Source organism: Trachurus japonicus, chromosome 3 (assembly GCF_045865225.1).
Source record: "Trachurus japonicus isolate A0001 chromosome 3, Traja_1.0".
NCBI lineage: Eukaryota > Metazoa > Chordata > Actinopteri > Carangiformes > Carangidae > Trachurus > Trachurus japonicus.
This window is the reverse complement of record NC_140909.1, coordinates 36,362,103-36,374,427: the sequence shown is the minus strand read 5'-3', so window position 1 is coordinate 36,374,427 and position 12,325 is coordinate 36,362,103. Positions and strand designations below refer to the sequence as shown.

General features: G+C 40.6%; 1 protein-coding gene across 3 annotated transcripts in view; it reads right to left on the bottom strand.

Annotated features, from left to right (window-relative positions):
- Positions 1-12,325, bottom strand: part of tspan4a (tetraspanin 4a) — a 153,967-nt gene that overhangs the window by 7,065 nt on the left and 134,577 nt on the right. For all 3 annotated transcript variants that reach the window (XM_085771852.1, XM_085771853.1, XM_085771851.1), the window contains 2 exons: positions 8,673-8,774; positions 6,455-6,586 (listed from right to left, as the gene is read on the bottom strand). In XM_085771852.1, the coding sequence (XP_085627978.1) occupies positions 6,455-6,586; positions 8,673-8,774 (234 nt within the window). The remainder of the gene's footprint in view (positions 1-6,454; positions 6,587-8,672; positions 8,775-12,325) is intronic.

Sequence of the window (12,325 nt, the reverse complement as noted above, 5' to 3'; positions counted from 1 at the left end):
CTGTGTCAGGCTGCTCTGCTGTTGCCATCTTGGCAGGTATATATATTGTGTGTGTGTGTGTGTGTGTGTGTGTGTGGAGCAGAGACTTTGGTGCTCCCACATGTCTCTCAAAATGGCCAAATTATGCATAATTTTAAACCTTCATAAAATGTTAACAGTGGAGCTATTAAATTCACTCATTAATTCCATCCATCCAAAGTCAGACTGGAAATATTTCAGTGAAAGTTTTAAATGCTTTTCTTAAATTTCAGATATAGATGTAGATATATAGTTTATTTATGGCCTAGGTAACATTCAGGTGTTGTGCAGTCTGAGGACAGTGGGGACAGAGGACTTGGACATCTCAGTCCTGCAGTGAGACGATACGTTGCTGCTGCTGCTGCTGCTGCTGCTTCTCTGAACCACCAGTCTCTTATGGAGGAGCATGGTTGGTGATGTCCAACACGTCCTGCATCTTGTGTCTCTCATCTACAGTCCTGACTGAGTCCAGACTAACCACAGTCTCAGACCTCTTAACCAGCTTGTCCAGTCTCAGGTCAGACACGCTGCAGCACAGACAGGACACTGGCCACTACTGACTGTTAATGTGCTGCATTTCACTGCAAGGACCTGAGAAGGAAGACAAACCAGCCGTGTCCCTTCAGGTAGATGGTGTCTGTGTTCAGGGACCGCTGCAGTTTACTGTGCAGGTATTCACTTTAGCTGTTTATCAGGCTGCACCACCTCAGCGTCCTCTCTGTGCTGATGAAATGCATGGTAAAATGAGCTTCTCCTATAGTATGTTCTTATTTACATTGCAAGATTATCCTGGAGGCTGTTAACATTTGCATATAAATATCAATTGACGATTATGTTGACTTTCTTCACTGACACAGATGAAAATAAAAAGACTGCATTAATCAAAGCACAGCTTTGAGGGAGGGGAAGAGTGTGACAAGATGAGAGTGAGAGAAAAGAGAGGGAGAAGGTGAGTGAGATGAGGGAGGAAGAGCAGGTCGACAGAGAGACATAAAATCTAAGCAAGGACAAATGTCTCACATCGAGCCCGATATCTGTTCTCACCAGGCAGTTTATTTTTATTTTTATGAAGGAGCATTACACTTCTTTTAGAGCTTATTTTATTATTTCAATAAGTGAAAACTTCCTGTTTTGCTTGGTGATTATTTTGTTAATTATCAACAACATTTCACCAATTTCCTTGCCTTGTTTCTTATTTATGAGAGCTGAGCTGCAGTGGCAGTTGACTGCAGTGTCCAGATAGGATTAGTCATAATGTCCTTGTGCTATTCGACACAAACAAAAAAACAATTTACCCGATGTTACCGCCCCGAAGATGTACTGCATGTCATTTCCATGGAAGCTATAGATTCATTTCAACAACATAGTGGTCTAAACTTTAGACCACTATGTTGTTGAAATGAATCTATAGCGAATAAATTATTGCATAAGACACACTTTTCTTTTTGTCATGTGTATTGTTTGAGATATAATTCCTGACACTGACGTGGTTTTGAAGCTACTGTTGTCTAATTTTTGTCCTCCAAACATCTTAGAATGCAATAGATCAGGGAAATCAAAACTTGCCCTCGAGCCCCTATTGCAAGCTGAGATTTTGAATTATTTCTTGGTACTTGTAAAACCCTGCATATGGCCATGAAAAAACATAAACCTGTCAGTGGCCTTGAATGGTTTTATGCACTTCTTTTTGTTTCCTTGAGTCCAATAGAGACATGTCAGGATCAAACAGGGCATTACCGACATGGATGTTGCAGGCATGTATGTAATTGGAATCTACTGTAGCAATCCAGTACATATTTTAAAATGCAGGCATTTATTGGAGGAGGGAGCTGCTATGCTTCAGTGTGAACTACAGTAACTGAATCCTTGATCTGCAGGACAAACATTAATCAAAATACCAAATAGCCAGATTAATTTTGTTGTCAAAACGTCTGTCACGCCGGAGGAGCCGAGGGAATTCAAAAGGTCTACGTGAAGGCCAACAAGCTGTCACCTGAAGGAGGTAATGCATAATTTTGAAAAGTCTTTCAATGGGTTTTGTGGAACTTGGTTTCAGAAAAAAGTAATGAAAGTACATTTGAAAAGGTTATGTCTTTCATTTCTAAAATTGAAAAAATTGAAAACAGCTGCAGTTTGACCACCGTTTGGCCTTTTCCACTGCTGAATGGACAAATTAAAATGAGTGACAAACAGCTGGAGTAAGAGGATTACGGTGGATTTGGAGTTTGAAAGGTTGACCCTGATGGCAACATATTTAAGATATGCCCTTTGCAAGAGAAAGTAAGTTTTTATTGAAGAGTTACTTTATTTACCAAACTGAAGAATGAGATTTACTACATGTTTGTTGTCGACTGAGAGTGAGACTGATTGAAAAAACTGGTTGCACATGGTTTTTATCATGAAGTCATCCGACAAGACAAGAGTGATATGAAAGACACAGGTAATGTGGGGTTTTATAAACTGTGACTGTTTCTACCGGCTCTACAGTATCTGACACAATGGATATGGTTTTGGAAACGGGCCCATTTACCATTGTGCTGCAACAACTTAATAATATCAGAGGCTTTGCAGAAATCATGATGATGGTTCCTCTGCTTTACTCATTCTGAAGCACGCTGACTGCTGTGGCAGAGGAAGACAATCAGTTGTGTTAAGTGGCTCTAACATTTGTTATTGTACTGATAACAGGTCGACCTCAAGACTTAAATTTAATTTTACCACTCCATGCCACGGCGTTTTATTTTCATCTTTCACGCTGGTGCCTCCAAATAATATGGTAATTATCAGCTTTTGCAGTTGGCAGAGCTGGAAAGCAGATGTTGTGTCGGTCTGCAGAGTTACACAGTTTAAATGTTAAACAAGCAGAAATGGCATCTTTGTGATCCAGAGTAAAATTATCTTTTTACAGTACATCCTGCAGCATGCACTGTAAAACATCTTACTACAAGGTAATTATGAGTTTTGGTTTTTAAATTAATCTGAATTTTAAGAATCAGTTCCTCTAATTCAGGTCTTTGCACCTAAAATAAGGAGTTGATTGAATATGCTTGTTTTTTTTGTCTAACATAAGCTTCTTTTCATTATTAAAACAATGCCAACCATAATTTAATATTGAATTCAGTCCAATTTAATAAAGCCACTATAGGCAGCCTTGCAGCTCAAATAAGAGGTGCTAAAGTGCATTTTTATTCAAATATTCAAAATCCTCCTTCCCTGACTAAACATAAAGGAGGAGAGGATCTAAAGCTGAACCATGAGGGAGCCAGCAGGAAACAATGAATTGACTATGAGAATGAATTTCCAACACGGACAGGGAAAGTTTGGATGAATCTGATGATAAATCTGAAACACCTTCTCATAGCACTAGTGGACTTTGACTGACAGACTGACTCCGTAACCTACCCAGCCTTTCAGCATGAGTGGTGTGGTCTACTTTGTCAAAGGGTGATTGAAAAGCTGGAGGAAGGCACAATTTGATGCATCAGCTGCCAAGAGGAGGTCATTAGTTAAGATGGCTGATTCTGTCAAATGGAGCTGAGCCTCTGAAACCAGACTGGAATTTTTCAAAGATGGTGTTCTGCAATAAAACTAGTTTTCTTTATATATAGAAGACTGCATGGGAAGAAAGGGACTTTTGAAGATGACTGAGATTTCTCTTTTTCCAAGTACACACTGTACTATTGTACTTGAAAGGAAAAGGTCAATTGCCATATTTGGAGCTCTGGCTTCACTTAATGGGAGTGCGAATTCTTGGACCAATTATGTTAATGACAAATTTATAATGTGTTGCGGCGTGTCAAGAAAACGGGTGGGCACATTCATGTGGGACACAATTTGCTAATGACTCTGTAGGAAAGAACAGCAGTGGAGTTTGCCATGGTGACGAAAAGGTCACAAGAAGGTCGGATAATTTTAGATGTGAATGAGTTTGTAATTAATAGCAGCTGTTGTTACTGTATGTTTTATATCAACTCACATATTCATCAGGACAAAGCTGTAAAAAAACGATGCGGCTTATAGTGTTGATCCACACCTCTGCACACCTTGTTCAGCTTTTTCACCACCAAGTTTACTCTCATCGACATCCAACCCCTTTTAGCAGATCAGGCCCTTTTTTTATCGTGACACTAAGTGCCAACCTTCTTTTCATCTGGTTTGGCAGCAGCAAAGACACTCAACTTGTTGGCTTAACCTATAAGTCTAGGTGGCCTATTAATAGTCTGAGAGACTTGAAGAGGCGCACACCTCTGAACCTCACTTGCTTGCTTTTCTGTGAGGTTTCTTTGTCAATCTTACATAACAATTCAAAACAGCAACTCTGCACTTTGGCACTGCTCTGAATTAAATATATAACACTGACTATGCAGGAGTAATAAGAGCAGTAAAGGTTCTCTTGATAGTAGTGATTAATTCAATATCAGTAATTATAGATACCAAACTGTCAAATTTGTGAGGGAAGTTGTTTTTCAGTGAATAGATGAGTACATTCAAATCTTCTGGATATATGGTAAAAAAAAAGATAGATATGCTGAGTATAGTGGCAAAAATTATTTGGGGTCAAGTGAGGAATTGGCTTTACCTTACAATTACCTTATCTTGGCCTTACAATTTGCATTTAAATGAAATATGACCAACACTGTGCCAACCTCATTTCTCTTCATTGTTTTTCAATTTTTCTGAATCTGCACCTGAGATGATACCAGTAGACCTAAAAGAAAACGTATAATCAACTTAACGTTACGTTCAATTACGTGGAAGAGAATATGTACTAAATAATATTGTATATACCACATAATGTATGACTATATTTGTGCCCTCATTTCCCTTCTGATTAACCGACTGCTCGCTAATCCCCACCCACTGCATTCGCAGTGTACAAAAAATCTGTGGCACATTTACCTCTTACACAAAGGCAGCAGACAACCGTCAAATTTGCTGGTTGAAATGTTGCCATCAGATTTTGATCAACTACCACACTTTGCTATGGTAACTCAACGTGCAGTGTCTCTTAGTGTCTGAGAACCAGTTGACCTGTTCTAAAGAGGAACTATGCAAGATTTGCACCTTAATTAAACACCATTGAGATGGTTACATGACTTGTTGCAGGGAGAATGGAGGCTCTCTGCCTTCCACCTACAGTAAGGTCTCTTGGCTGAAAACAAGCTTGCAAGATCAGCGCCTCCGACCTGGTGTCCCAGATCTCATCTTTCGAGAAACATGCAGTGCTTTATGATACAAATACGCCCCATAACCTGTTGGTAATGTTACCAGCCTTGATAGACATTGCAACATGGATTGCCTTCTCAATGGCTTTGTTGAAAACAAATGCACATGGCCAGGTGGGGAAGGGAGGAGGGTTAGCTGTGAGTTATTACAACAGTGAGAATATGCATTCTGAAACTGTAGGAGGAGCTCCGTAGAGAAAAAAAGCGACCAAAACAGCAAAACAAAACAAAACAAAAAACAAAACAAAAAACCCAAAAAACGTCAGGACTATAGTTTTAGGTTCATTACCTGTATTTGTCGGTGCAAGCACATGCTCGTCATCGCTTTCTGGCACATGATTTGTAACTGCCGTTCCCATCCTGCAGCAGCTGAGGGGGAGTCTTGCCCCGGCTGCCGAACCCTCCTGCAAGTCTCTGATCCAGCTAGACTAAAATCTGGTCCTGGGTGTTTGTTCTCAGTTTTATTTTTGTTATATTTTTGGCCTTGAAGTGTTTTTCCAGTCTTTGCACCATGAGAATACATTCTCTGGTTTGCAGGATTTTATGCCTGAATCGACTTGTTCCTAATTTTGGCTTTGAGAGAAGAGGTTTCAGTGAATGGTGGAACGATGCTGCAGTTGTTAAAGGGATAGTTCAACATTTTGGAAAATTTGGCCCATTAGCCATAATCCCTATAGTTTTAGGAGTAGGTTTGTTACTTTTAATTGTCGGTGCAAGAACGGCAGAGCAGAGCCGTGAGCTGCTCAGAGCTACGCTACGGAGGCTAATGGGATTTCTTGGTTTCCCTCATCAAACTCATCAAATACACAATCCAACAACTCCAAAACACTCTGGTGGAAAAGTTGTGAGCTGCACATTCACCACGCTATGAGATAATAACAGAACGTTACGAGATGGAGTTGTTTTGGAGGCAAATGCAGAGACTGCTTGCTGAAAAACTGCCCCTGACGGGAACGCGCATCAGCGATTTTGCATGAATTTACTTAGAAAACAACTCAGAAAATCATAACGCTCAGGCTACATATGATATGATGCTAAAATCGCATTTTTTTGTAAAGCAGAGAAGGATTATCAGAATCGATACGTTTGGTAAAAAAAACAAAACAAAACAATTTTCTGATGTTAACCCTTTCTGTTATGTTCAAAAAGGAGGGAGGGAACATTAGTTGCACATTTTGGGGGAATATTTAGATTTTCCTGCCACCACTTACCGCTGTCCACCACGTTCCTGGGTTGTCCAGGCCACAGTTGTCGCTGTACTCCAGGCAGCAGGAGTCTGGCACACGGGTGGCGTTGTAAACCTCAAACCAGTCTGTGTGGTTGGTTACTCCACAGCAGCGAAACTGCACCAGAGAGAAACAATGCATCAGAAAAGTCTGATCTTTCATCACGCTGAAAATCCTAATGCATGATAACAAATAAACATCCTCTCCTTATGGAAACCATTTACTGGGCAAAATATATCATGTGTGAAGCACTTCATCTTGCTGATATTGAGCTGCAGCGCTTTTGTAGGCAACAATCCACATCTCATTTGTCTCACAGCCCTAAAATCATTTTCTAACTCTCCTCCTTCTTTTTTATCTACATCTTCTCCCATTGTGAATCGTATAGATTTTTGATAAGGGATCGTGGCTTTCCCCACAATTCAATTCATCAGTTGGACTTCATGGAAAGATAAAGTGCCCCTGATGTTTTGTTCATTCGGTGGACTAATTCCACACAGGAACAATGCTGCCTGTGCCTCTCCCCACACCAATCCGTGCCCAGAATCGGGGATTATGTATTAATTCAAGACTTAGCTCAGCACTTAAACAGTGGATCAAATTTATGTGCAATTCATCATGAAGTACAGAAAAATTCAAATTACCAGAAAGCGTCTGAAGTAGCCTGTAGTTTAAAAGTTTGAGAACAAAGACCAAAGAATGCATCGTCAGAAATATTCAAATGCTATTACCTCAGAAAGTTAACAGCCAGTCTGGCATGTGACCCTTTACTGATTTATTGTACTGGCATTTGGCGCCTTGTTGAATGTTTTTACAACTTCTTCTCATGTATGTAGATCCTCTCCTATTCCATAAGAGGCCATTAATAATACGCGGGGTGAACTTTGCCACAGGGACATCTGCTGTATTATCTATTCAGTGACTCAGCATGTATGAAGGAGGCTGGGGAGGCAGAACAGTGACAGAATGAGAGCTGCCTTTTAATGGTCTTCATCTCAGCCAGACAGAGGCTTTATGGAGCCCCATACATTCGCACTGCACTGCTGATCTGACAAGGAGAGAAAGGTGCACATTCACGCTCGCACGCAGAAGTTTTCAAGCAGGGACTCATCCAGATTCCCCTCATGGCATCGCATCCAGTACACGGGGAAAAACAAAACAAAAACAAAAACAACTTTTATATTTGCACCCGCACATACCAACACACACTCACATACATTTGCATATATTATTTGCGTAGCGGTGTATTATACTGTCATCATTTTATGCCTTTTCAGTTGCATACACATGGGCACGCATTCAGGCAATATGCCTTCCAGGACGCTTGATGCATTGCAAACAGACGACAGCCTTACATTCAGTATGTGCTGCACATTGGCTAATGGAACAAAACGACACGACATAACAGTGGATGTGTAATGGGGGGAAAAGGTCCAAAGAGCCCTGAAGTCTCCGATCTATCATTTGATGTTCCCAAAGGCATTCGCCGGCAGCAGCATCTGTCCTGTGCAATTCTTAAATCCAAATCTCTTTCTCACATTGTATTTCCTTTGCAGAGGAATTCAAAAAAGGAAAGTACAGTATATAAATAATACAGAAGGAAAGGAACATCAAAGTGAGGGCTGGAAACAAAGATTACCTCAGAGAGTCTACGGTGTTTGCATTAATCTCTCTGACAGCATTTTACCGCAGCATTTAAAGTGGAAAAGCTTTGCGTGTTTGTCTTTAGAGGCCTTTCAAACATTTTTCCTGGTGCCATTTCTTTTGGATTACCAGTGGTTTTTCTATCAGCCTGATTGTAAATGTCCAGATCCCATTAACTACAAAAAGGATTGGAGTGTTTTATTCAAATTTTACACAAAATGGAGAAATGTAAAATCAAATGGCCCTTCAACATTTGACTACCCCCTTTTTTTAATTTAATGTGATCGCAGCGCTACAAATGGTAGAAACCTCGCCAATAGCAAAAGTAAGCACTGTCACGATGAATAATGCAGTCAAAACGTCATGTATCTCAACTTGTGACAAGGTATTTTGCATGACTTGACTTGCTAAATGGCATTAAAGTTAATATTGAATGGGCTGCAACGCTCACAACAGACTTTAAATTCTTTTTCAAAGCAGCATGACTTCAGCAAACACAATGCTGGACTGTGTGTGTGTTTTTTTAAATCTTCAAGTGTGTGTGTGACTTGTGTCTTACATCAGTTTGTACTATCATCCAGGCGTTGGTCAAACCCACGTTGCCCTCTGTGCCGAAGAGCTGGAGGCCCTTCTTCAGATCCCGCTGGGCGTAGTGATCGATCTGTGAAAACAGGACGGGACAAACATTTGTATCAGAGAAGATGTTCATATGATCTCATTTAATTCATCTTATTTGAGAATTCTTTGGCATCTTGGGCAGATGGATAGATTACAACCACCAGGCATCCCACCAATCCATATAGTATATATACTGTATAGTAAAAATAATATTTTCTATTCTATATTATATCTAACATGGCTCCAGGGAGGTAAAGACCGGCTCTGGCCTCATGCATCATATTATTTACTCAGTGTGCTGCGTTGGCCAGGAGGTATTGTATCACACTGAGAGCGGAGGGCACTTTCAGTGTCATTAAAAACTGACACAATTTCCTGTCCAGAGTAAAACTTCTCTGGAAAAACTTCTAAAAACCGTGTAGAGGAAGATATAGCTATATTAAAGAAGCACCCTGTATTCACAAAAGAAAATACATTTTGAAGCCCTAATCTGAAAATCATGAGTAAAGGTTAATATGGTGATCAATCATTGCTATTTGAAAAGATAGGAGGGATTATGGCTCCACCTGATTTAATTTGCCGTTATTTCATCTTTGGTTTGAGACAGTGGGAGATATTAATGTCACTGAGTATTGTGGATGGTATTATCATAAGGAGATGTTTCTTTGTCTCTTATAGACTGTACTTGAATGTAAGCTTAAATAGCTATGGTAAAAAAAAAAAAAGGTGTTTTTTTTTTGGACTTGTTTTGGATGGGCTTCAACTGAAAATGAAGTACACCTACAAACTAGTAACTCAGTTTTTTTTATATGTACCTTTGGATAGAGTGACAATAGCACTAATTTACAACTGGTACAGAAGAAATCATGAAAAACCTGATGATTTTCAGGCAATTTCACAAGTCTTCCAATTAGTCTGAATCAGTGTTTCACATGGCCTGTCACTGTGATAACCCCCCAGTGATAAAAACTTTTATGTTGTCTCTGGTTGGACTAGGGTGGAGGGAGAGAGAGACAGAGAGAGAGAGCATGCAATGATAGTAACATTAATTAATAATAGTGATAGCAGCAGCAGTAACAGCTACTCTGGTGCTGCTGCTGATGTAACTAAAACTGAACGCTAGCAACAGTAATTATCATTAATCATAGTGAAATTTCATGGCAGAGTTGATGGAGGTGTGAGGCTGTCATAATTAAGAGGTCAGGATCTTGTGTCTGATCATAATTACAGTAGATAAGGTATCTGTTTTCTTCTTTGTGAATGCAATGCACTTGCAAGTCAGCACACCAGCTTTCATGGAAGACCACCAGCGTACAGGGTTTCAAGATGCACCATTAGTTTACAGAGTGGACCACTGACTTTCATGGTCACGTGGCAGACCACCTGAGCACCACGGCATCCTTCACACAAGGATTTATGGGAAGGACAAAGTGGACACTGAGACCTGGCTGCGGCAACATATGGACAGAGGCAGACTGCAGTCGGTACTGTATGCTCATTCTCAGCTCGTATTCCCTCAAGTGTTCTTACGCGGTATTAAGACAAATAAATTGAGGTCAACAAAGAAAACAATCCACTTTGCTGAACTTGAAGCGACTGAATTTGCTTTGACTGATCTGACACACTGCGGGATGTGTGGGTGACTGAGCTGCCGCCCAACAAACAGGGCCACATGCACATCCATGTGGGTTTAGTTTAGAGGCGGTGGTTCAGCACTGTGAATCTAAACAAACAAGATAAAAACATTTAACAAAATCTGCTTTTCCAGTAAGCTCCGAGTCAAAGAAAGCTTCACCGTAGCTGTGAACACAGTCGCAAAGATAAACAGGCTTAAAAACACTAAACCCTTTGCAGCTAATGAATGTGGAATATAATGCTTTAAAATTAGCGCGACACAACCGGGGACCGCGGGAGCTCGATACAAACAGCAAACAAAACTCCAAACTCACACACAACCCAGTCATCCTTGTTTACACATGGAGACGGTCAATCTCGTCCGACATCAATCACATTGATCCCCGCTGACCTTGCTCTCCCCTGCACTGCAGCCTTTTAGCCCGTGAAGTGCTGCAGGCGCCAAACACCTTGTTAAATCTGTCTTCATACAGTATAGGCTACTCCTCATCCACATTTAAATGTGGTAAATGGGTCTCTCTACATACATTTAGTGATTCTTGACGTTACATTAAGCATATCAGAGGGATGAAGGGGGTAAGTTGTTGCCTGACGAAGCCTTCCTGAAAATTTTGATCAGCTTAATCTGACAGTTCATTTTTAGCAGTGCAGTTAAATGTGTTAAACCGACTTCCTCATCACCCACCACTGAGTGGATAATCTGGAAACAGATGTCTCGCAGTAAAATTAAGTTACTGGCTAAAGTTGGGTTGAGGTAAGAGTGGAAGTTTTGTTTCATGGCCCCCATTAAAGGAGAATTCATTTTCAAGTAATTTTCTAAATAACACTCTACAGCTCTAGGTCCCCGAGTGCTACCATAGGAAAAGACCCCAGAAAAATATGTAGCCTATAGCCAGGACCTAGCTCTCCTCCTGCTAGCTGCGCTACATTACAGTTAAACAGTGAAGTAATGGGGGCAGAACTTTAAAACCGTGACTGTGGCCTCTATTATGCTCAAAATATCACTACACATGCTACACTATATCACTACACAACACTGACTGTGCATAAACTCTGTTACTGTAATATGAGAGCAGTGTTAACGTGTGTTTTTGTCACATAGCTCTGTTCATGTCGAGCGCATGCCCAGTCTGCATCGGTGCAGAAAGTAAAAGAAGGTGAATATGTCCTGATCCGATGTTGAAGGGGAAGGAGGAACATTTTGAATTTGATGGTCGTGCGTGTTTATTCAAACCAGAAATACAGATGAGGAGCAGTCTTCATTGATATGGAAACAGTCCTGAGCTCAACAGTCGACTAGTAAGGTCTACCAAGGAAGCAAGCAAGAACTGAGCTACATGACAAAAACACACACTAACACTGCTCATGTTAATAAAGTTTATGCACAGTCAGTGTTGTGTGGTAAGACACTGGTGGATGTTGCAAAGCATGTGTAGTGATATTTTGAGCATAGAGGCCAAAGTCACGGTTTTAAAGTTCTGCCCCCATTACTTCACTTTTTAACTGCAATGTTGCACAGCTAGCAGGAGGAGAGCTCGGTCCGGCTGTAGGCTACATATTTTTCTGGGGTCTTTTCCTATGGTAGCACTCTGGGACCTAGAGCTGTACAGCGTTATTTAGAAAATGACCGGAACTCTCCTTTAAGGAGCAGTGTTTGTACAGTATGAGTCCTACCCTGTTTTTTTTGTTGTTTTTTTTAAACTTTTGTCATACACAGGCATGAACGCACAGCAGTGTAATACAAATCCATGCCAAAGGTTACACAATATTCCCCCCAGCTGAACATGGCGACTTGCCAATAGATGCACCAGCAAAGATGAGGATACAAAACTGCAAGATAACAAACATGGGCGTAAACACTGCAGGAGTAAGGATATGCCTGTGAACATGAACCAGCCAGTGATTACCATCACGAAGCAATCAGGAAAACAATGTAACACCATTTACAGTATGTAATGT